Here is a 26,166-nt window from a genome sequence, read left to right on the forward strand (position 1 = left end):
TGCCGCAGCTATGACGCAACACAATCCAACACAATCCACTTTGATCCAATCCAATCCAAATGCAATCCAATCCAAGCCAAGCCAAGCCAAGCCAAGCCAAGCCAATCTAATCCAATCCAATCCAATCCAATTGAATCCAATCTAATGCCCCTCGCGAGAGAGTGTTCTCTAACGGAGAGGAAAGGGGGTGAGCGGCGAAGAGCGCAGCTGGTGCGGCGAGGAGAATGGAGGAGGGGTGGACAACGCCGACGACAACGACGACGACGCCGGAGGGACAAGGCGAGTGAATCAGATGCCCTGCATCTAAAAACGTACGGGGCAGGAAGCTCCCATGTATGTAGCGGGGCGGGATATAAGTTGCAATAATAAATTATCTTTATGACAGACACAGACTGACAGACAGACAGACAGACAGACAGACAGACAGACAGACAGACAGACAGACAGGCCAACATTGTCGCACTCGAGTAGCCAAAGAAAGACTATCTTCTTTAAAATTAGCTACAAAGAGACGCTGCCGCCACTGTTCCGCATGCTGCGAACATTGAGCAGCCGTACCTCGCGCCGCCCCGCAAAATAAGAGATAAACACAAAAACTAAAACCGGCTAGCGCGCGAGAAGCCCAAGAGGGAGGTCCCGCCGCGAGAAAGGGACAAAGCAGGGGCGCTACGCGTTGTTATGTTTATTTCCGTTAAGAGCCCGGGCAAAACCCACACCGGTCTGTCTTTAACCACTCGTTTTTGTATGCATGTGTGTGTTGTGCCAGCGCGCCCGACACCAATTCACTGCACCCGGCGACGTGCCGACGGCGGAGTTGATTCGCGCATAGGTCAAACCGCCCGCAGCAGACGTACCGCAACTTGGCGGGAAACGCGCCGCCGAGTCGGCTCTCCCTTTCCCATCGCGACGGCTGGACCATGTCATGCCTGGGAAAAATGACCCCCAGCTGACACGCAGCGAGTAGCGCCTGGAGACGGCGCCGCTGAGTCATCTTTCCTTTCCCTGTCGTGGCGGCTCGGCTGATGCAATCGCTGCGCCTCCATTCACCGGATTCGAACTGCGGCCTGTGATAGTCCTGATTGGAGGGATTCGAACTGCACGCGGCTGCAACGAAACCCCGGAGGTATAACACCAGCCCGGAAGCAACGGTGGTGCGGCGGCATCTCATCGGAGGCACTGAGTTGAGAAGTGCTTTCGCCTAGGGAGCGGAAACATGTAGGCTCCCTACTATCGCCTTTTTCCGAGCCATGTAACGCTCTTGCTACTTTTGTATGTATTGTATATAAATACAGCTTGAAACCACCGTCGGATCGATTACTTCGTCGCTCTGTTCTGCGCCGCGTCGATAGCGGACTGAGCAGGGTAACGTCGCAAAAGTGGTGACTGAGCTGGGATGGCCCAGTCCCAACATTGTGTGTGTGTGTGTGTGTGTGTGTGTGTGTGTGTGTGTGTGTGTGTGTGTGTTTGTGTGTGTGTGTGTGTGTGTGTGTGTGTGTGTGTGTGTGTGTGTGTGTGTGTGTGTGTGTGTGTGTGTGTGTGTGTGTGTGTGTGTGTGTGTGTGTGTGTGTGTGTGTGTGTGTGTGTGTGTGTGTGTGTGTGTGTGTGTGTGTGTGGGTGGGTGGGTGGGTGGGTGGGTGGGTGGGTGTGTTGGGGGGGGGGGGCGTGGAGCGGGTACCGGTCGCAGGCGAGGGCAGTGCACCCAGCTGCTTCCGGTGCTTGGCAGCCATTACAGCACTGTCCAACTGCTCTCCCGTGCTTTGTGAACTCGAAAACAAAGTTTCAGACGCGTTTTCGGAGGCGTGTTAGCTTGCACTGACGTGGCTTTATTGCTGCGTTGGTGCGTTAGTTGCACAGTGGAAATCTGCAGCTCTTGTCTCGAGCAGCGCTGCCGAAGCTGACAGCTATCGATCAAAAAGTGCGGTGGGGTCGTTATGGGCGAGCAACATGGTTACGAGACGTTGCAAGACGCGAGCTTAAAGGAGCCATGAAGAGAAAACGCAAGTTTCGTTCATTCAAAAGATTGTCTCGTTAGAATCATACTGACACCACTTTTAACGTAAACTTCGCTCAAATAAGCTACATAATTAGGAAAAACGGGAATGGTCATGCGACCCACCAGCTCATTTCCCGCAACAGAACCTATGATGTCACATGAGCTAAGCTCTGCGATTGGCGGAGGCTGGCAGAAGCAGACGCAAATTAGGTAGAGCTTACAAACTAGACGAACGAGCGATTTGCGCTTAAATTTAGGGCACATTCTTTACAAAGCAATAAGAATGGTGGGACAAACAGTGGAAGTTATGTAAGCACATGTAAACATAGAAGTACTGATGCGTTCTGCTGTTCGTACTTCGCACAGCATGCTTGGTTTAGCTGCACAGCACTACGGGGCTTGGGGTTGTCTCAGACCACACTGGCCGATTGACGCAAGCAACGGTGTCTTACGTGACCCCATTTGTCGAGCGAGCACTGTTTCAGGGAACGAATATTTTCTCCCAGAACAAAAACAAGCCAGGTTTAAATGCGGGCAAAAACAAACCAAACGCTTGCCACGGTATGGTGGCGCCATCTAGGTTACGGAACGTAAGGAAACGCGGGAACAAACCAACACCGCTGTACAGGGTGGAGACAACCTTTGAACGGTCCCGTGCCGCCGCAATTGGCTCAACGCGTTATTCTTTTCGTTTTCCACGAGACCTAGCAACGCGAAACAGACAATATGATTCAAACTTCTTCAGTAAACCGCGTTGCGGCGATAATTTTAGCGCGGTTTTGACACAATGACTTGCTTCGGCGGCGAGCGAGCAACCGAAAATGGCGGCGCCAGCGTATACGTGTCTCTACCCTGTACGGCGGATGCGTGAATGAAGGTATTCTAGGCTGCAGAGCGGTCGGTTCCTGTGATGTCATTTGGGACCACGAAAACACACGATTGAGCGGGAAAATCAAAATTTTAACCTAAATTGTTTAATTTCTCAGTGAATAAAGCACCGTTTGTATCCGGACAAGTGCTGGGGGCACTATAAAACACGAAATCTTTCGAATAAAACCAACTTGCATTTTCTCTTCATGGCTCCTTTAAGCTAAAAACTCAACGTTTGGCGTTGGCGTTCATCATTAAAAACGGCCCCTTCACGAGGCCTTCCACAGCGAGAGCTTAAACTCGGCAGTAGTTGCTAGCGAGGAGTGGTCGCCCCGCCAGTAAATAGCAGATGAAGGAAGGGGAAGAACTACCACCAAAATTCGCCATCGTCGTCAGCTTCCTCATTAAACGGTAGCATAAACGAGAAGCGGCACATCGGGTTGCCATTCGAAAGCAAAGCCATTCGAAAGCAAAACGCTCCTCCAGCGGCAAGATGACAGAGCTCTTCGACAGAATACGCGAGGTGAAATAAGGCGTCGCACACGTTCAACTAGGCATTATGATGTCCGATTAACAACCCACAAACGTGCTTCGGTGTACACGGATATTTTATTTCCAATGCAGGGGCAAATTACACCGCCGTGCCGGCACGGTGGGGCAATATGCTCACTTGTATACTGCACGAGACCATTGTCGACCTACCGAACCTGAGCAAAAAGTTTCAAAACGGAAGCCTAATAAAACCATATAGGCTTATGTACATCAGCCAAATTATTGCTTGAATGCGCACAATGGCATGGTGCGGACAATTTTGATGACACAGCTCATGCAGGCGATTTGACGCGAATCACGTAAATTAACTGCGACTGTTGAAATGAGCGGTTCGGCTCACGAAACGACTACACAGCGTGACATGCGTCTACGGAAACTACTGAAGAGCGGAAAAGAGCGACGTCGGGGCGCGTAGTGCATGCATTGTTAGCAACTCCCACCGCCTTCCCTAAAGCAACTTGAACAGAGCAAGCGGAACGAAGCAGCTACGCGTTCCAAGGCCGTGTATTTGTAAACAAAAATAACTGAGCCAATCAACAGGTGCCGTAGAAACAGAGTCACTGCGGCTGTAGTTCCCGCCGGCACTTCATCCCCTCGTTTTTCCTTTTTCACCGCGACCCCTTAGCGAACGACCGCCGAAATACGCTAACAACGCCAAACAGGGACAGGGAAAGGAGGGAGGCGCAGTTTTCGTTATCTGATTTTACCATCCTTGAGAGTTACGCTGCACAGCGGCACTGCGAAATGTTTGCGACTCGTACACGCGCGTCGAGGCTCGAGTTCGTGATAGAACTTCTTTGCACTACTGTACTCACGAGTGCATGTACTCAATAGTGCAATCACTCGAAAATACCGTATTCATGAGTATTGTACTCATGAGTACTGTATACTCACAAGTAGTACTCATGAGTACTACTCACGAGTAATGTGTGTTCATGAGTACTCATACTCATGAGTAGTGTACTCATGAGTACTGCACTCACGAGTAGTGGACTTACCCCTGTACTCACTCGTCATCGTATTCACTTTTTTAGTCTTGGTGTGTACTCACTCATCTTCTTACTCACTCGTGAATTTGAGGGCAAATGAGTACAAATGAGTGAACATTACGCCGACCTAAGCCACTGAATAAAATCCCCAGTGAGAAAGAAATGGATTCTGGGATGGCATACATAGAAATTTTAGTGTAGCCTTAATGCAGTATTTCGTCAACCTATTTTGCACGCCACTGTCAGTGATCATGATATGTCGTGGTAAAGACAATAGCATTTGGTTTACGTGCGAGTGTGATACCTATCAGGGAGTTTATTTGCATTCTACATCATGGCTTGAGTTTGTACTGTAAAAATTTAATGAAAGGAAACTGACAGCGTTACTAAAGGCAGGTATACTAAAATAGGTTCGAGAGTTTGAAGTTGCGACTGTGAAATGGGCAGACTACGTGTAGTCTAAAACTTCTCTAGTAAAGCGTGAATATCATCAGCGTGCACCCACGTATTGTAGAACAGCAGGTTATCATTGTTGTAACTACACACAAGCCATACTAGCAAACGAAAAATGTATTTGGAATATTTTATAGGCGGCGTTAGAATTCCTACTTGACCCTATCTTTGTAAAACTGGGTACACTTGCTCAAGTTTAGACCCGTGTGTATCTAGCTGGGCAATTCAGTTCGCGTTTTTCAATTCTATCATGTTGAACGTCAAGAGTATGTTCGGCCGTGTGACGGTGTGCTAAAGCTGAACATTCTATTCTCCCCCAGTCGCCACCTCAGCTACAATCACGATGTGGGTTCCATCAAACGATGAAGTGGAGGTTACGACTGCAACCGGTGTCCCTCACTTGGGGCCTAGTGGTAAGGGCAACGCCTACACATTCTTCTACAGTCATCGCTACTGCTACTATGTTTGTCGTGGTCTTGTCTAAATAGTTCGAACTGTGGACACACTCGGGCGTTTACGTTGCGTACAGGAAGAACACCGGTGCCATGAGCTTGCTTCCATTACCTTATAACGAGAAAACACGGACCCTTTTACAAATCGGACTAATTATCTATTACACAGAAATTTTCATCATCATCATCATCATCATCAGCTTACTCAGGTACACTACAGGACGAGGCAGGGCCTCTCCTATTGACTTCCACCCGCTCCAGTTTTGCACTGCTTGAGTCTCCTATTTAACCCCTTATTCCTTTATTTCAACCCTCCATTGGGTTTGTGGCCTTCCGCTTCTTCTAGACCCATCTCTTGGTATCCACTCTGTTACCCTAATTGTACACCAGTTGTCGTTTCGTCTTACTACATAGACAGCCCAAGTCCATTTTTTCTTTATTTGATGATATCTTTTCCTCTAGTTTGTTCTCTGATCCAGGTAGCTCGTTTACTGTCCCTGAGTGTTATTTCCAACGTTATTCGTTTGATGGCCCGTCGAGCCGACCTAAATTTGCTTCGTAGTTGTTTAGTAAGGGTCCAAGCAGCTCCTTATGTAATCACCAGCAGTATGCACTGGTTTTAGATTTTTATTTTGAGAGGCAGAGATAGCTTACTTTTAATTACTTGAGAATGCTTGCCGAGTGCTCCCAAGTCATACCTATGCTGGGCCGGATTTCTCCCTCGTGGTTGGTGTCAGCACTAACCATCCGCCCGAGGTAGTTGTATTCCTTTATTTCTTTTAACGTTTCGTTTCGTAAGGTGAAGGGGACGTCTTCGGCATGCGTATTCCTCGTCACGTTGGATTTATTCATATTGTAACGTGGCGGCAGATGACACGAACCATGAGGCGATGAAGCGATGTATTTACACGACTATTTACAGGCAACCATTCCGAGCCCGGGCCCGCTGCGCCCCGCAACCATCTTCTTCCTTGTCCTCATTAGTGGTGGGCCATGCCGGCGCGGGTATTGTCCTGTCCCATGACAATATTTATTTTTGTTAGGTTAGGGGCTGCAAATTTCAAAGCGATAGCTTTCTTATTGGGACCGAAGGCGTCCTGTCAAAATGCCTTTCCTCATAGACCGCTTGGTTGGCCGAAAAGTTGTGATAAGATCTCTGGACACTGGCCACGTGCTTAAAACTGGGCTTCCATTGTATCAAAACGGTTACTTGCAAAGACCCGGCAACACATTTTTCTACTTCATCCGCCGCGGTGGCTCAGTGGCTAAGGAGTTGTGCTGCGGAGCCTAAGGACGCGGGTTCGATTTCCGGTTGAGGTGGCCGCTTTTCTTATTGAGGAGGAAAAAAAAACACGCACGTGTTCGATATTTCAGGGCACGTTGAAGATCCCCAGGTGGTCAAAAGTAATCCGGAGCTATCTACTACCTCGCGCCTCATCGGCTGTGTACCGTCAGCTCGTTAAACCTCGTAATCAATCAATCATCTGTTTTTTTTTTCAATTTTTTAAAAATATTCCACATGCTTTACGAACGTAGTCAACAAGCACACTCAGGACTTAGAATAAGGGGTCACAAAGTACCTCAGGGAAAAATTACGGCTCTATGCCAAACAGACAACTCAAAAACTTGCTCAAAAGAATTTTCTCTTTCTACCGGTATTGGCGTTCTTCGACCGCTGAAATTGCATAATTACAGTGGTGTAGCGACTCTAAGTTGGCTTTCAGTTGCAGCCATAAACGCACGCGATTGCAACGTAAAAAAATGCCACAAAAGCAAAGCAGAAACGGAAGGGGCGTCAGCTGCGACGAGCAATTCATGCAGTGCCGCTCCGGGCTTGCGACAACTGTCGATTTCGCAGTGCTTCCAGACGCAAAGGAAAGAGTGAAGGCGTTTATGGGTAGTGTCACAGAGCCTCTTGAAAATGACGAAAAAGGAACGGTTCTAGATAAGAGAATGCACGCATTGATCATAAAGATGGAGTACAAAAGCGATTTACTCAGTTCGCGCAAAATTGTCGCAGGGCGTCGTTCTTCCTTTGCGATTTAGCTCTTTCAAGGTTTGGCGATCCGTTGAACGCACTTTTAGCGAAGGCTCGGGCACACTTTTGCCGCAGTTTTGCTGCACGAGAAAGATTTCGCGCTTGTCTCAATTTTCTTTAGGAAGGGGTGATAATTTTTTTTATAACATAAAAAGAAGTCTCTTAATATTAGCGTTAATATTCAGACATGCGAGCCAATGTAAATAAACTAGTTTTGCAGCCTTTGGATGTTACAACACTCCAAATACTTTGCCCCCGACGTTACATGTGGCCCCGTTTGGCTTGTTTTGGAATGCACGATTGGTTTATGCTATACAAGTGTTTAGATTTGACGGAAGCTTACAACTAATTACTCGCATCCATACTATTCAGGGAGCACCAAACCTGGCCATGAAATCTCTGACGGCAGTTCCGACGAAATTCGCAAGTCTTGGGACGATATAATGGTACGTGAAAAATCCTGGACTTCAGCTACAATGAAAGAAAAACTCGTTTCTTAATCTTGTTCTACATTTCCCCTTTTCCCTCTTTTTTTGTTTTGGTTTTTCCTCAGTCATCGAATTCTATTCAGGGTGTGATTGAAGGACTACAGGATCTGCACGAGAAAGTTGGCGTTCAGTATGACATTCAAAGAATGCCGTTGCAGCTTGCGACACTTCTACAAAATGTCGATAAACTTGTCCAGAATCTCAGCCGCAAAGATAGGGCTTCTAAAACCCGCGAATTGGCAAATAGTGTTGTTGACCTTGCTGGAGAAACAATGGAGAAGAGGAACGTTTGGAGCACTATGGCAGAGGTGGGGTTTTTGTGGTTCTGTCTGTATATAGTTGTGATCAAACATGTTGCTTCGGGGGGAGTTCAGTGTTGCATAACCTTTATGTTATTTATTTTTCAGAACGAGCGTCTTAATGCAGCTGCGGGCTTGGTGAACTCCTTCGAAGACTTCGTAATCAAAATGATCGGATACCAAATTGATAGTTCTGGGGAACACAAACTTGGCTCTGGAAATTTGAGTAAATATTTCCTTTCTGCACCGCCTTTCAAATAACTATTTTTTTTATATTGTACAGCTGCTTGCACGTAGACCTTTTCATAAATTTCATTTTCGTCTGCGCTCCCTTTTTACGTTGCTATTTCAAATTTCGAAAATTGCTCGTGGTAGAAAAAAAGCAAGTGAGGGTTGTGTTGAAATCTTCAAGACAGATAACGTTTTAGGCAGATGTGCGTACTTCACAGAAGTGCCAAAGGAAAATCATACTGCAGAAGAACACGGTAGTGTTATAATGCCCTTGATTCATTGTTTAAATATTTTAAGAGGGGAAGAGAGGAGGTGGAAATTTCGTTACGTACTCTATCGTGAAAACGAACGCTTTGGCCAAACATCCCAGGTGATGGGAAGAGTTACAAGAGGGGCGGAAATCAATAAAGGGGCTGTTAATGGTGCTACGTAGGCGTAGTGCTCCGAGAACAAGTGCAGCTAAAGTGGACCGAAGTTATTTGCTTTATTTTCGTAAAACAGACGTGTTATATATGTCCTCTATGCATACAAAGGAAAAATATTGTCTAATGCATAGGGCACAAATTCAATTAACTGGTTAAAAACACTCAGGTATACGCATGGGGCTTTAGTGAGTTCGAGGGGGCTTCCAAAATTTGTAAATAATTATCAAACTTGCCCGGACACTTTTAACCCCTTTATATGGGCTGATGATGTGTTTATTGCACTACATGTCTGGAACGTTTGGCTGCAATTCATTTCTATTAAGTCAGAATGTACAACGGCCGTGGCACATAGTAACAACTTCCATCTGGAAGAGACGTGGTCACAGGATAGAAAAGAAAAAAGCTTGCATCAGCATGTCTGGATTCCGAGTTCTTTTTTGTGCGTCCTCTTTCATAGACCCATTAACCAGAGATTTGTAGAACACAGAATTGGTTTGGGCAGCTGTCTCTGGAGGCTCTGAATACAATTGCGTGGTTTGCTGTTGCAAAAAGACATTGTGGTCCAAGCACACTAAACAATAAAAGAGCCCCAAAAAGGTGACTTGTTCAATAGAATTGGGTGCTACTTTGAAGGGCTCAGTATTTACAAAAAGTAGGTTTTTTTTGCTGCTAGCGAGAAAGTCGTACCTAAAAATGTAGCTGCTTTTATGTAACATTTAAACCCGCAGCTATATGTATAACCAGCTGCATTCACTACAATTCTTTTATACAGCTGGCTTGTGTGAGAAAAGTACAGCGTCTGAGAGAAATTTATAAAATTTTCTGCCATTGCGTAATTCTATTTTCTAGTTGTTTAGTTAGGTATTTTACAACTCTACTGTCCTTCCTAACGTGATTGCTACATCGTGAACAATTCTTCGGCTTTCTTCCACTTGTTCAAAAATCTATTCTCCCAAATTCGATAAAACAGACTTGTAATAAAGAGTAACTAAATTAATGTCTACTGTAACTTTGCATTTTGGTGTCAGCTGTGCAGGTCAAGCAAGTGACAAAAAATATTGCAGAAGAAGGCATGTATCTTGGTGATCAGTCCGGTTCAAGTGTGACGTTGCCTGCCAACTTCGTACATGACTGGACAAAAAATGTCAGCGTTATCTTCTCGGAAAATCGGCTCGCTCAAAGCCTAATCAACGCCATGTCTCCTTCAGGAATGTAAGTGCCGAAGTTGCTAAATTTTCGCTGATTTACAAAGAAATATTACACAGCTGAATTAAGTTTTCAGCGTTTCGCAAATAGCACCTGTTCTCCCAGGCAGAAATGCCAAACTACCTCATTTGGGACGCATTACTGTTTTTAACCGCTTTAATGCGAGGCGCTCCTCACGCCTTCGCAATCATTTCACGGCATTTCTAACCAGTTTTATACGGTGGCCAATGAAAGATCGCTCAGGCTTGCAATTTGACATTCAAATTGAGGAAGTCCGCAAGTCTGGAGGGTGAACTATGAAGGGAAACAGGGAGACCATTCATAAGGCGAGTACAGTTCGGCAACATAGACCTGTCCCACATGTGCATTAAGTGCAGAGCACTTTTGGGGCTGGCCTTGTCGCCGTAGGTCGCTGCAATGCTCAATGTCAAGCGCCCGCCGGAATCAGTTGGCGCAGCGAGATAACGGACCCAAGTAGGGCCCGGCGTACCGTCGTAGGGCATCCCGTGGAGGCTTCGAAAACTAAGCGGTTTAAATAGTCATAACCGTTCGAAACTCGTGAACCGTTGGCGCTTGTCATACATCTCTGCGTTGTTCAGCGCAAAGAAAACTGCAGGTATACAGCTGAAGCGAAATATATGTAATTAACCGGCAGCACCCGCGTTCAATTAGTTCGGAACGCTCGTTGCGTTGGTTTTTACGTAAGCGATCAAAATGGCTGCGCAACGCCGTCACGTCAGGGAGAAAAAGCAAGCACAAAAGCAACAGAACTCTCGCTGGCGATGTTGCAGGAAGAGGGCGCGCGAGCACTGGGGAGGCGGGAAATTTGAATTTCATTGGGTGGTATCAGTGAGCGGATAACGGTGCTACAGCCCGTTAGGGCGAATCACTGCTCTGCACTTCCGACAGCTTTCACGAGGAGTAGAACGGCTTTAATTTTTTTTTTTTTGAAATTCATTTCCCGCCAAAATGCATCCCACCACCAAATGCATTGCAGATTAGAATCAAAGTTGAAAACGAAGATGAAAAATTTATCTGTGTTACAAAACACGAAATTTCCTCCTGTACGTGACAACCGACACAGTCTGATGATCATTTGTATATGATCTGACAAACATAAGAAATGAAATGAAACAAAACCTTGCAAGTGTAACTTATAGTTGCTCCTTTAACAGAATATAAAATCGAGGGCAGTACATTTATTAATCAGTGAATTACGTTTGGTGTGTGTATGTTTGAGATGTTATCCGCATTATTAGTTTTAATTGATAACTTTTTCAAACGTGTAATCTGTGCTGGCATGAAATCAATGTTTTTCCTTTCTCTGCAGGTCAAGTAAGCATCCCGAACTGGTAACACCTTTCGTGACGGCGACGTTGGTGACAGGTGGCAGCCGAAACACCGTCATCGGCGGAAATGTCATACTCTCCTTCCCCTTTGAGAGCAAAGAAAGAAAGACGGAACCCCAATGCTCATTCATAGAAACCATGTGAGTAATTTTCCTTTCTGTGTAAGTTTCCCTTCTATGTTGCTGAGAAATTTGGCACTCACCATCAGATGCATTTAAAAGCGCCCAAGGCCTAGAAAAGTGGTAATTTGTGCTTACATATAGCAGCCCTAATCAATGTTGGTCTAATACCGCTAGTGACTTGAGGAGCTATGTGATCCGCCATCTCGTGAACAAAAAGATGTAAGGAAGCAGTGCTCCTCTGCAGCCGGACTTGATTGCTCCCCTACCAAAACTGAACTGCTTCCCTTACCGGCAAAAATAGGCTGAAATTGCCTCCCGGATACACAAACTACAATTGGTGACATTCCTGTCGCGGTGTTGAACAGCATACGTATACTAGGTCTTCTAATCCAGCAAAACAGGGCTACCACTCAGTATATGTCTCAACTAATGTCGCCTGTAAACCAAATAATCAGCCTAATTCGACGACCAACCGCCCGGAACAGAGGGGTTAAGGAGAAAGACAGAGGGCGCCTGGTGCAAGCTTTTGTGATCAGTCGCATCACATATACTTCCCTTCATATACCCCTTCCCCTACATATACAAGGCCGCATTGCAGGTCCAAAAAACCTCGCACAGGAGATGGTGGAGGCCCATCGCATATAGGCCTGCTGCAATGGCTATTGGGTAGCTCTACTGCAAGGCGCATTCAGGAAGACTCGGCTTACGAGTTCCGCTAATCACTGACCATTGGCTTCAAATGCATTAGAACATCCATGCCAATATTCTGTTTTGTCCACTGCCGCGCGATATGCACCCAACTTACCACAGGTGGCGGCGGGAGCAAAGTGTACGCACGCTTACTGAACGACTCCCCATCAGACGGGGCATTCTTTCTGTGGACGCGGCCGACTACCGCTACCATGATTCATATGCCATAATAGTCACTGACCGCCCGTATACGCCGCCATTTGACTCCCTTTCTGTCGGCACCATGAATCCTGCAACGGTGGCGAGGGCGGCATTAGTGCTTGCTTTAAGGCAACGGTAGACTCACACGATCGCGATTTCCGACTCGAAAAAAGCCATTCAAAACTTCGCGAGGGGGATCCTATCCCCACAGTTACTCACTCACAACCCTGCCTCCACCTCAGAAGATCTGATCTGGACCCCTGCTCACGCCGGGATTGGGGATACGGCCCATTCTGCTGCTCGGGAGTTAACTTTCCGAGCAGGCCTCAGCCTCGTCCCCTCGCGTGGTGCCAGATCAGTTAGAGATGGCCTTCTCAGCTATCACGGATACCCTTTTCAGCTACACGATTCAGCTCGCCCGCCTCGCCTATTCTCCTGCTCACACCAGTTTCGACAACGTGAAAGAACGCCCTTGGAGCCTACTGCCGACAGGTAGCTTTCCCAGTCGCGTGCTGCTTCATATCATTCACCTGTCTTTATTTCCCTCCCGGAACGGCCCATCATATGGCATTCCCCCCATCGTTACAACTATCATCCTGCTGGTAATAAATGAGTTCGAGTCGTCCCGCATTGTCTCGAGACTAACGTTTTGAAAGTTTTTCATGACGACGCTACCGACGGACAACTAGGGTTCCAGAAGATAAACAATCGCATCAATACAGTTGCATCAGTGTAGCAAAACATGTCGCTTCCTGTATACCTTGCTAACATCGTAAATGGCCTACGCCACCATCTGCCGGTGAACTACAACTTTTACCATGCCTTGCAAGGCCCTGTGTGAGGTCGTCTACATCGACCTATATGAACCATAGCCTGAGACTACAGCTGGCCATCCGTGGATTATCACCGCTGGTGACCATGTAAACAGATACGCCGAAACCTGACCTCTCCGAACCGGCTGTGCTTTAGAAGTAGCCGAATTTTTATTACAGGCTATTTTCTTGCTTCATGGGCCTGTTCCACTGTTCCCTGTGATCGAGGTCGAACGTTTCTTTCGGCAGCTTTCGCGGAAGTTCTAGGTGCCACCGAAAGTGGTCATAACACTACATGAAGCTACCATCCCGAGACAAACGGCTTCACAGAGCATTTCCGTTGCACACTTTCGGACATGATCTCAATGTGTATCCGCCCCGTCCACAGCCACTACGACCCCGTACTTTTGTTCGTAACGTCCACGTGCAATACCACTATAAAGCTCACTAAGGATTTTCTCCGTTTTGTCTCGTCTAAGACCGCCAGCCCTCCACTATTCTCGACCCATCTTTCTTTGCAGCGTCTGTTCCTTCTACGACAAACCTTTCTGAACTTCCACCCAGAGTTTCCCACTGCCGCCAGCTCGCACATGGAAACACAGAGGGAAACCCAGCAAATTCTGAAGTCTGACGACGATGCCACCCACCGGGCTGTATCATACATGCCAGGGCACGAAATTCGCCTGTGGACACCCGTTCGCACCAGCGGCTTGTGCGAGAAATTCCTCTCTCATTTCATCGAACCCTACACTTTGCTCCAACCGACATCACCAGTGAATTAATGCGTGGCTCCAGTTAACGCTGTTTCTGACCGCCGTAGCCGTGGCCACGAAATAGTTCATGTTTCTCGCCTGAAGAAATTCACTCGGCATTCCCCTCAGACATAGCTTGCTGGCCGGAATTACCGCACGCAGATAACTGTAAGCGCCAATGTTCGCACGGTGTTGCCCCCCATTTATTCTGTGCCAGCTCTCTGTCTTTATCGGCCAACTGGTTCCTTTCATCATCGGGACATCTTAGTGTATGCGCACGACGCTCGATCATCCTCGCCGTCGTTCGGAGGCTCGTTGCGGGTTCGGGCTCCCGCGCAGAAATTCTCGCCTTCAACCGAGCCTTCTAGCCGGAGACACTCATTATTATTATTAGATCTAAACTTTTTACTGGGTGTTTGAAATTTTATATGATCCACCTATTGATTGTAATGGCATTATTTAATGGTTGCACTTTAGAGCTCTTTATAGGTCTCTCGCATCATTGGCTGCGTCAACAGTGTTTGTGCTTTGGGGGAAATTCTATCGTGGCAAATACATTCTAGTGCATATCAAATAGTTCTCTGATTGAGTATAAAAAAGAAAACAGCTTGAAAAGAGCACTTGTGTTCTTTGCTCTTTTTATCGTCAGGCCTCGTGATGTTAAATTATGCAATCCATAGACATCCCCTTTGGCGTCCCTTATAGTTATAGTGCAGCTTCAATAACTAAAACTCTGAATTCGATTCCATTTTCGGTCACAGCTGATGCATATATTTTCGCCTATTTCCACCCGCGTGCGATGTTTTGCAGCAACCAGAGCTACAGCCGATGGAGTGAACGCGGCTGTGAACTCCTCAACACGACGCATGACAAAATCAGCTGTTCTTGCAATCACTTGACGACCTTTGCCGTCCTTATGAACCCCCGAAATTCTGTCGACGGGGAAATGGGCCATCACGAGGAGCTCGAGTGGATCACCAAGATCGGCTGCGGCATCTCCATCGTCTGCCTGATGGCCTGCATTGTCATTTTCACTGCATACAGGTGAAACTCAGACATTCAGTTTTGCTGATCGTTTGTAAATCTAAAAACTTTTTTTTGAAAATGTTTAAAATTAATCAACATTTAAAGCATATTTAAATATAATTTTAAATGTATAAATTTTTCACAGCGGCCATTGCTTGCGACAACACAAAGCAAAAAGGTATCCAGAGAGGTGTTTTATATGGCAGTTATTTTACTGAAGCTGATCTCGCTAAAAACGAAGGCGACATTCCCAAAGAGTAAATTTATAAGATGCGGCATCCAATGCAAAGTACGATAATATCAATCTACTTTCTCATTCATATTGTTAGAGAAACATTCATGATATTCTGCAATCCCCGCATTTTAATGCATAGTATTCTTTGCGTAGCAAACGCTCCGCATTTGCACAAACATTAATAATTGGCAGAAGTAACACGTTTCTCGTCGTAATAGAGTAAATGGACATAATTTCTGGAAATAAATTTTCAGTAACCATAAAATAAAAAATCGAAAATTAAAAGTTGTACAAACGTGAGCTGACAAATTAAAAAATATGCGTCTTGTAAATCTCCTCCGAATAACGATGTCTAAATTGCAAACGCCCCCAAAGGGATTTTGGAAATACGAATAAAAAATAACGAAAATGAACAAACTGTGTAACGCCCTGCAATTCCCCCAAAAATGCACAATTGGCGTAAGTAATATATTTAATCGCTATAATTGCGTAAATGGAGATAATTCGTCGAACAAAATCTTGTAAAATCAGGAAATAGGAAACATAAAAAATAAAATTTTACACACATGAACAGACGAAACAAAATGTTTGCATGTGTCACACCTCCTCTGAAAAACTAATAAAAATTAAAGACTCCCCTTTTAAGAAAAATTGGAAATACGAATCACCATCATCATCATCATCATCACCAGCCAATCTACGCCCACTGCAGGGCAAACGCCTCTCCCATTAATCTCCAATTACCCCGGTGCTGTGCTAACTACGACCAATTTATCCACGCAAACTTCCTGATCTCATCTGCCCATCTAACTTTCTGCCGCCCTCTGCCACGCTTGCCTTTTCTAGGGCATGTTTACAAGAAGTATTAAGAACATTACATTGGGAACAGGTGGGAGTAAAGGTTAATGGAGAATACCTCAGTAACCTCAGATTTGCTGATGACGTTGCCTTGCTAAGTAACTCGGGAGACGAATTGCAACGCATGCTTACCGCACTGGACAAACAGAGTAGAACCGTGGGCCTGAAAATTAATATGCAGAAAACTAAAGTAATGATCAATAACCTGGGGACAGCACAGCGATTTGAGATAGGTGGTGAGGCAGTAGAAGTGGTAAGCGAATATATCTACTTAGGCCAAGTTGTGACCCCGGATCCCAACAACGAGGCAGAGATAATTAGAAGGATAAGAATTGGGTGGAGTACATTCGGGAGGCATTCTCAGATAATGAACAGCAGCCTACCATTGTCCCTGAAGAAGAAAGTGTATGGCAGTTGCATCTTACCGGTACTCACCTACGGGGCAGAAACTTGGAGGTTTACTAAGAGGGTTCAACTTAAATTGAGGACGACTCAGCGAGCAATGGAACATAAAATGATAGGTGTAACACTAAGGGACAAGGAGAGGGCGGAGTGGATCAGGGAACAAACGCGTGTTAAGGACATATTAGTATAAATTAAGAAGAAGAAAGGAACGTGGGCAGGGCATTGTAATGCGAAGGCAAGATAACCGTTGGTCATTAAAGGTAACATAGTGGGTCCCTAGGGAGATACGAATAAAAATGCGTAAATAAGCAAACCGTGTAACGTCTTGTATTTCCACAGCAATGCACAGTTGGCGGTAGTAACACATTTAATCGCCATCATAGCGTAAAGGAAATAATTGGTCTAACAGAATTTTGAATAACAAAAAATATATAAAAATCACAATTTTACAAAAATGAATTGACGAATTAATAAGTGCATCTTATTGACCTCCTCCAAAAAAAAAAGCTAAAACCAAACTCAAAAACCGGCAAAAACGCTCAAAATACGAACAAAAAATAGCGAAAACAAACTGACGACACAGCCCCTCGGATGTGCGGCCAAATACATAATTGGCGAAGTAAATGCACTTAATTGCTATAATGATATACGTTTGTATCATTGGAGCAAAGAACCCAAGGAAAAGATATGAGCAATAAAGCAATCCAACGTCTCCAATTATTCATGGCCAATTGCGACTTTAAAGAACTCGCAATCTAGACAAGCAGCATTAATATGCTATGCATTAGTAGACAATTGCCTGAATTTCTGCAGATATTTATCTCCACCCCGTTTCCTGGCACACCCTAATGGAAAAAGATCATGAGAAATTCTGCGAGGTAAATATCAGTTGAACGTGGCGCAATGAAAAGCGGCAGAGAGGGTGTCTACAATTGGCATTCCGCACATCCGAAAGAAGAGGCCTAATGCTGTTGCATGTCTGTGGACCTGGTAGTAAACGTGAATCACCGACTAGCATACATAGGGATTTTGAATATCTTGGAGGCTTAAGTTTGTGGAGCGGATAAAGACGTATAATGATGCTAGGAAAAAAACAAAACAAAAGAATAAATATTATTGGAATAAAGAAAACAGCTAGTTCGAGGCTTTGAAGTATATTTATTTTTTGTTTTTTTCTTAATCCTGATTTTGCATTTCCGCAGTTATTGTTGAACTATAAAGAAAGGGTAAATTTAAGTACAGCATTAATTTCCGCATGAGAATGTAGATATATAATTTTATGTAATCCTATCTTAATATAACCTAGGTTTTATTCCTGCAAAAGGAAGAATTTTTTAAGGACGCACCATATCTCCGCCTTAAGTTGCTCTTCTCCTATTGATGCTAAACAACTTGTTTTATTTGTGAAAAAGAAAGTTGATGAATAACCATGCACAGTCAAATCACACCGTCCGCAGGATTGCTTAAGGTAGGGGGATTGTGCGAATGGCATAATGCAAAAGCAGTTCATCATTTTTGTATTTGCCAAATCTGGGGAAATAAAACTTCTGATGCTTGAACATCTTCCTCTTCTGGCAATAACGAATTCTTCTGTTGTCGGTGTTGCCAGATAAGAGTTTCTTCGAATTTATTTTCATATTTAGACAGGAAGGGACATAAACTGTTTTTCTGGTCTGTTGCTATGAATGTGGAAGTAACTTTTCCAGCACGGCTTTATTTATCGAGCCACTTTTTTATACGCTGCAGGCACTTGAAGGGCATCAGAAACACCATTCACCGGAATCTCTGTCTGTCCTTGCTGATCGCTGAAATTCTCCTCTTGGTCGGCATGAAGAGGGTAAAAGGAAGTAACGACGTAAGTACTGGCTTTCAAACTGCGGTTAAAATGGTTCACTAAACCAAATTAGTGTTTACTTCTTTATAACACATTTCTGCCTTGGTGCGTCTCAGATTAAGTTGACTGTTAACAGCAGAGCTGGTTAAACTCTTGCTTGCGCCGCCAATGGACAGAAACGCGCGCTCCAACTGTCGTCTGCTCCTGACGTCACTCGCTCCGCGTTGCTAGTGGCAACCACCTGCGCTCCTCGGGACGAGCGCCAGGCATCGTCCAACTTGTCCTTCGATTGTGCCAGAACGTCGTCTGCTCCTGATGTCCCTCGCTCCGGGTCACTAGAGGAAACTACCCGTCCTCGTACCCTCCTCCTCGAGCGTCCGGCATCGTCCAACTCGACCTTCGAGAACATTCTGCCCAGCATTCGTGGCTTGATCTCTCGTGGGCTCTTGTTGTCGCCAGTTCACTTGCATTCGTGCCGGAAGTGGAGAGCTCACAGCAACTCGCGCTACATACGCTTAGTACGCGAAGCCGGTTACCGCTGGTTCTAGATGGCGCGAAACTCCGAACCACCGCGGCGGCGGTTCGGAGTTGTGTCGCCGCAGTCGCGGTGACAGAACTCTTTTTTACTCTGTGACGCGCACATCGGGGATGGGGCGACAAAAGAAGATCCGGACGCCGAAGGAAGTCCGTTTGTGCGAAGCGCATGGCGTCATCCAGGGTTGCGCGTGGGCTTGCGTCACGTGACGAGCTCCCGCATACGTCGTCGTCGTCTTCGGTGCGGAGGATTCATGGCATGCCGGTCGCTACGTGAACTGGTTTGGTTGGGCTTGGGAATTCCGGGGGGAGAGGGTATTGTTAAGATTGGGAAGCCCACGGTACGTTGGAGGGAGCTGACGTAAGCGGGCTTGACTCGGTCGGTGGCGATGACGTCTTGGTGGCCGTTAGTGTCGAGGGTGAGATTATTTGGTTGCCGCTCGCCATACGAGGAACTTGGATAGACTTGCTCTTTCTGCTCCCTCTCTCCTTGGATCAGCTGTCAAAGTGAAGAGAAGCAAGGTTGACCTCCAGCTCCGCTGTTTTTCCAGGCTGGCACCACTAGTACAAGCTGTGCCATTTTAGGGGCGAAGCTCCTTAAGGCGTGGGTCTGTCCATCCTCGCGTATGTATGTAGCCACCTCTAGTTTAGTTCTTGGATTGTTTACTAGATGGCGTGGCTACCTCTGTTTAGTTCTTGGATTGTTTACTATATGGCGGTACTTGTATATGATGAAAAGATGCGCTTGGATTGTTTACTAGATGGCGTGGCTACCTCTAGTTTAGTTTTTGGATTGTTTACTAGATGGCGGGGAGCGTTGTAATAAAATCCGTTCGCTGTTGGCGCGCGCTCGGAGTCGCCAGATGGATAAGGCTGCAGATGTGCGAGCCCGCGAGGCAGAAGCGCTCCGTGAAGCTGCGCGACGCCGCCGCCAAGATCCTGCCGTACGAGAGCGGGAGGCCGAAGCGTGTCGTCTGGCTGCGCGACGACGCCGCCAAGATCCCAGCGTTCGAGAACGAGAGGCCCAAGCGTCACGGCAACGGCGCGAGGACCCTGCCGTACGCGAAGCGGCACGGCTGCGGCGCGAAGAGGATCTCCAAAACGTCAGAGAACGGGAAGCGGCGAGAAAGCGCGCGTATCGGCAGGCAGACCCCAATGCAGTGAGAGCTCGTGAGGCGTCTGCAAAACGCATCAGGCGAGCTCAGCCCCAAGGTGCCGACGCACGGTTTAAGCGAGACTTTCTAGACGTTATGTTCGGACACAGATGTAGTGGGCGAACTTTCACTGAAGAGTCACGGTTTTACCGATGATTTCCCCTCAGGAGCTTCGCTCACTCATCATCATTCACCCCGTGGATATGCTGTGAATTTTTTTAGTTCTTTACAGGAAACTAGAAATTCTTTGCTGTATCAAAAATTTCTTGAATCTGAGTCTTTTGCAGCAGGGACTTTTAAGTCTTAATACGTTTACCACAACTAATTCAATGAAAAATTTCCATTCATGGGACACTTAAATGACAAGCTTTCTGTGGTGAGTCAAGAAGTAGTGTGGAATAATCACTTTTAGTGCATAAAAATTATCTTTAATCGAACTAGCGGGGACATTACCCTAGGCTGACCCCTGTCGGCTTAAATTTTACGGACACTTATTGAAAAAAAAACAATAAAAGCTGTGCCTTAGCAAATATCAGGGCTTAGTTATCAAAAATCCTATTAAAGCATAAACATACTTAGCACATTTATAAGGTTACGCCAGAGGAAAAACTTGTATGCCAAGCCCCTAAAGCTTGTTTTTTTTTCATTTTTGCGTCATTGGTCTTGGTGGTAGCATTATCTAGGGGGAGGTTGCATGAATTATGTTGAGAATTAAAGGTGAACTTGTCATGATCTCACCCGCTGCATTAAAGGCGATAGATGAGCTGAAAAATCTTAGCAATTTTTACAAGGATTTGCAAATGATCACTTCAATGCGCTTCTTATGCCCTCTTCCAGGTTCAGTGCACAATCATGACTTTCTGTCTTCACTTCTTCTTTCTCTCGGCATTCGGATGGATGGCGCTAGAAGGATGTCATATAATCGTCCTTCTGTGGAAAGTGTTCAACCAGAAGCGAACGTACTATGAGAGGTACTACTTTGCCGGATACGGTGAGTGCGGGATGGTCATTTCTATAAGAACAATAAAAACGTTAACCACACCTTATTTCACCATTTAAGACGACCCACCTTATTGTTACGACCTTCAGTTTGTTTCAAAAACACCAATGCATCATACCCTTAAAAAGCCAGTATTCGAGAGGAATATCTAACTGAGTGAGAGAGGTTCCCCGTATTCAGATTAGGCCTAAAAATCAGAACGTACTTGGTTCATTATCAACTTACGAAGCTCTCGCATTGACGCACCTATTACAAAAACAGTAAAAGAGTAACACAATGGCTGTCATATAAAAAAATAGGCGCCAGTATAGTCATGTACTTAGCAGAACTAAGAATGTTGTATGCAAATAATTTTGCGGAAGTAAAACTTATGCACTCAATAAAAGTTTAGGACATGGGCAGCTACTATGCTAATTATTAGGTTATAACTGCTCTGGCTGTTATACAAAACAATCAAAAAGACGACCACCTATATTTGTAGCACATTGGTGGGTCTATCACTTCGGGATGTCGAACCGTTGACTTTAAAAGATGGTCCTCCAAAAGTAAAATGAACACGGCGCATCGGGAAAATTTGAGTTTGACTTTTTGTGACTCCCATCTTTAAAATATTAATTTGTTACAAGCCACGCCCATGCAGTACCTAAGGTTTCAAAGATTTCGGAACATACTGCCCACATACCCTCAGCAAAAAAAAAAGGTTCATCTCAGTATAATGATGTACTTTCAGTGGCTGGATACGCGTGTAGTGTGTTTGACTCCAATGAGGAAGTGCTATCATGTTGATGTTTATCAAGGCAACAATTGCTACTTAAAATGTTGGTCTGGCCACGTCTGTACAACCGCCCAATCCCTTATGGTTTTTCTGAAGTACAAAATCTCCTGCGGGAGGATTTTATTATCTAAACCAGAGTTCCTCTTCCTAGAGTATTATAAAATTAAGAAAAAGTGAAATGCCTAGACCGCTAAAACTTAGCAGGCACTGCAGGTTGACCGTAACAGACTGTGGTATATAGCCCTTTTTTAAAGCCTTTCCTCTTTTAATGAAATTGTAAGCTGTTATCTTTTGCAGTTAATTTCCCTTCTCGCACTAACCATGGTACGGTATCTATCAAAGTGGGTGAATCTTCATATGCGGAGGTGCATGTGTTAGTTTTAATGTAGAGTTGAAGCTCTTGCACACAAGTATACTGCCGGTGCAGATGTTCCAATGTGGATTGTCTCCCTACATACCAGGCCCTATCGAAGACGAGAAAACGACCCCCTTAGAATTCGACCCAGATAAATGTAACACTGAACCTTTGCCGCCCTTTTGCTTTAAATACGATAGCCTTTCTTGGGCAACTTAAACGCGGGAATTTTGGTCTGTGTGCATATCTGTCTGTCTGCATTTCTGTCTTTCTGTCTATAGATTTAGCCACCCGGCCAAACGCAAAAGGAATTGAAGAATTGTTGAACGAGGCGTTTACATGGGCAAAATATTTCGAAACTACGAAATGCGGTGGCAATGTTAACACTTTCCAACGTTGTTCAGCAAAAAGAAAACATAATTATTTCAGGAAAAACAATAATACTGAAGTTATAATCGCAGTGTTCTTAACTTAAACGTGAATGACTGGGAAATTTTTGTAGTAGCAAATAAAAATGGGCTTTAAAAATGTTTTGACCTAAAAGCACAAAACGCATTCACACGTGACACTAGCCCTCCTGGCGGCATTCTAAGAACTCCAACAGTAACGAAAGGCTTTATTTGATGGCGCGCGAACACTGAAACGTGCTCAAATTCAATTGACTGGAGAAAACCCCCACCGTGTCTCTCGTGGGAGGAGCGAGACGGGAAGGGAAACGAAGACAGGCAGTTGCTGCTGCGGTGGCACAAGACTATTGTCTTTCGGCGACATTTGCAGCCAAGGCAGCGGATACCTTGCCATCTTTACAGCGAAGCTGTTAGCCTCTGGTTGGTCGAAAGTCTCGTGTCGTGAATAAAAACCCAGGCAGAATCATGCAGTTCTCAGTCAAAACTCCGAGCGCATGCGTCAGGCTAATCAGGTGTGTACCATAGGTCTCAGTATTCGTGCAAAGAAAACCCACAAAACAAGCACCGATACCGCATAATGGACGACAAGGTGCCGGTATACAATGGGCGCCTCCTCCCTCCTCCCCGCAATGTGTTTTGGTAAAAATTAGGTTGGCAGATGCTGTCGAAAGGGGAGGAGGGTCGAAGTCATTTGAGGGCTAGCACATGCTTCAGGCTAAGCATGATTCAGGAGTTCTCTCGCCGAGCGCATGCGCGAGTACCCAGCATTTGCCGACAGAGAAGCCGAGTGCAAGCGACAAGCCCGTCGAGACAAACAGGAACATTTCATACCCTCCGCCATCAGCAAGTGTAGTTATTTACAACAGCTTCGCTGGACATACACTTTTGCAGGGCGGGTGGCGCATATTTTTAGGGGCAAAGCCCATTAAGCTGTTGGCGTCTCCTGTCGTTGTCATCGTCGTAAATGTAGTCTCATGAAGGCACGGTACTAAAACACCGGGAAACTCGTTTAAAAAGTGCTGGGGCGCTTCTTAGCGCGTGTTAAAAACACCAGGACACTCGTTTATGCCTCGCGCTAGGAGCTTCGTGCTTCACAGACAAGATACTTTTACAGCAAAGCTGTATTACCCACCCCCCAACGATTTTATCTGCGTTGGCAAAAACGCTCAGGCGCCAATACACTTATACACTGCATGCTTCACCCCTCCCCAGGTTTCACGTTAGTGGAGATGGCCCAGGATTTTCTTCTTTTATTTTTAGAAGGTTGAATGATCAGAATTTTTTTTGTGAGTGCTGTTGGTCTCTGTTGTTAGTAAAAGAATTTCAGTAGGTGGGTTGTGACTTTTATGTCAGCAATTTTCAGCAATATGTCAAAACATGTCAGCAATTTTTCATGGTTTAGATACATATAAGTATTAAATGGCACCTTCCTACAAATGTACATGTTATTACTGACTTCCCTATTGTACAGATACCACAGGTAAAGGGAGCGACCAAGTAAGTGTAGATGTATTGCCATTTTGAGTGACCACTTGAGTGATGGGGAGGCCAAAGCAAGCTTCTGAGTTACGCGTGTCTCTTGTACGCAGGAATTCCCCTGGTCATAGCAGGCATCACACTCGGGTCTCGACACTTCTACTACACACACACTGAAGAACCATAGTAAGTCGTTGGAGTGGAATTTATAACTCTTTCATCATTTTGTGTGTGCTTTGCATCAATGTTCTGAAGTGTGCCCCTTCTACACCACTAGTTGCTGGCTTCCTCCTGAGAAGGGCATCCGGTACAGCTTTATTGTACCAGTTGCAAGCGTCATCTTCGTGAGTATCTCATACATAAATGTTTTATAAGCACAAAGATTCCATTGCTCAGGTGATTGAGTATGCGTTTAGGAAGTGCAACCATTGTTGCCGTTTTATAAGAGAGTAAAGAAACCCTGTAGATGCCTTATTTTTGCACAAATAACCTATCATTGTAGTTAGTCCAGACCCCCATGTGTGCTCACAGAGAACGGACATTTTAACGCTTATTTTATCAAACAATTGAGCGCGTAATGCAGGTTTTCAGTCTCCTAAAAAATGGGGTACCAAGCAATATACCATAATTGCTGAGGTGACGAACGTACAAATGGCCACCAAACAGAGTAATTTTTTTTAAACATGCATAAGAATGCAACGACCATCCCCTTTCCCCTTTTGTTCTCGATAAAAATACACCGAAGATTATATTGAGTACCTCAAGGCACATCTGCTGTGTTGATCGTTTGTAGATTGTTGCTAGGATGCAAGAAGCTCTCCTTTAAAGGAAACGCGCAACACTTTCGATAAGGTCTTTCACTCTTTCCTTCGCGTCTGGAACGACTGCGAAAGCTATAGTTATCGCCCGCATGGAGCGGCACTGCGTGATTTGCTCGTCACACCGGATACTCCTTCCATTTCTGCCCTTTTGTGGCTTTTTTAAAGCTGCTATCGAAAACGGTTCATTGCTACAACTGAAGGAAAACCGGCCAACAGCCGCTAAATGGCCTTAGTGACGTAATTCGAGCCGTCGAAGAACGTCAAGACTGGGAAAGAGACAACCTTTTGAACGAGTTTACAAGTTATCTGATGGCACAGAGCAGCAATTTTTGACTGAGGTACTTTGCGACCCCCTAATGTAAGTACTAGGTGTGTTGGGTGACTACGTTCTGAAAGCATTTAAGATTACGAAAAAAAGTTTAAAAGTGTTTCAGGGTCACATGTAGTTAGGGGCAGCGCCTATGATCTGATCATCCTTGACACTCTTACCTAGGTGTGTCGGCTTGACCTTACAACGGTAAGTACACTCGCGATAAAGATAGAATAACGCTCATCGTCGCAGCTAATTGCAGACAGGTCTCAGGAATAGGAAAGACAGGACGTGCACTCAATTTCTTCTCCCTTAGTCGTGTCCACATTTTCCTACGACAGCGAAAATATTCCAATTCGCCCTATTATGAACGCTGTGACTCTGCATACATAGTGGAGCAGTGTGCCTCACAGTGAAGCTACAGTTCATGGCAAAATTTGAGGAATCACCCACAACCCTAATTTACCCTGAAGATACGTAAACTATTTATGGGCATTGTCAAGCAGTGCCGCTGTGTGCAGGTGATTACTAGAGCTTTCGCCGTGAGGCATGAAGGAAAGCCCGAGAGCGTTTATCCGTCATGTTGCAGGATCCTTTCGAGATGAAGCAAGCTCTAACGGCATCACTAGTTGCTGGCTTATTTTTAAGGAGGGCCCCCTGTTTTATTTATTAAAGGGTCCCGTTTCACAGCCACCCCCCTTTGATAGAACCCGGTGACTATTACCAGAGTTCTTCAATGAAGGACTCTGCTATTACATTCTTAGAAATCGCCCCAAGAGGGTTTCACCACAATACTCCACAACGACGAATAATCGACACCAAATCATTACCAGCTTTGCAGATAGTGACCTACCCATGTTTGCCGATTCTGCGTGCCGGATTTGTTATTGCTTGCTTGGCTTTTTTTTAGTTCTTTCCAACGCCACTGAACCGGCTGGCACGGCATTTAATCCACATTTCACTACTGTATACGCTCTTGCTCAGCCTGCCATCGTTGCCATTTCGTCCTTTTCTCTCTCCGTTGTACTCAGTCTTTGCCGGTTCACACTGGGGA

At 45.5% G+C, this 26,166-nt stretch overlaps 1 protein-coding gene across 4 annotated transcripts in view; it reads left to right on the plus strand.

Moving 5' to 3' along the window:
- Positions 1 to 26,166, plus strand: part of LOC144170480 (uncharacterized) — a 99,075-nt gene that overhangs the window by 63,850 nt on the left and 9,059 nt on the right. For 3 of the 4 annotated variants that reach the window (XM_077700314.1, XM_077700312.1, XM_077700311.1), the window contains exons 16-26: positions 5,178 to 5,270; positions 7,720 to 7,793; positions 7,901 to 8,143; positions 8,243 to 8,360; positions 9,819 to 10,002; positions 11,327 to 11,485; positions 14,733 to 14,966; positions 18,193 to 18,301; positions 20,806 to 20,959; positions 24,095 to 24,167; positions 24,259 to 24,325. In XM_077700314.1, coding sequence (XP_077556440.1) covers positions 5,178 to 5,270; positions 7,720 to 7,793; positions 7,901 to 8,143; positions 8,243 to 8,360; positions 9,819 to 10,002; positions 11,327 to 11,485; positions 14,733 to 14,966; positions 18,193 to 18,301; positions 20,806 to 20,959; positions 24,095 to 24,167; positions 24,259 to 24,325 — 1,508 coding nt within the window. The remainder of the gene's footprint in view (positions 1 to 5,177; positions 5,271 to 7,719; positions 7,794 to 7,900; positions 8,144 to 8,242; positions 8,361 to 9,818; positions 10,003 to 11,326; positions 11,486 to 14,732; positions 14,967 to 18,192; positions 18,302 to 20,805; positions 20,960 to 24,094; positions 24,168 to 24,258; positions 24,326 to 26,166) is intronic. The other variant, XM_077700313.1, reaches the window with a different exon arrangement.

This window comes from Haemaphysalis longicornis, unplaced genomic scaffold (genome assembly GCF_048455015.1).
Source record: "Haemaphysalis longicornis isolate Haplotype H1 unplaced genomic scaffold, Haemaphysalis longicornis Haplotype H1 scaffold_2, whole genome shotgun sequence".
Taxonomy (NCBI): Eukaryota; Metazoa; Arthropoda; class Arachnida; order Ixodida; family Ixodidae; genus Haemaphysalis; species Haemaphysalis longicornis.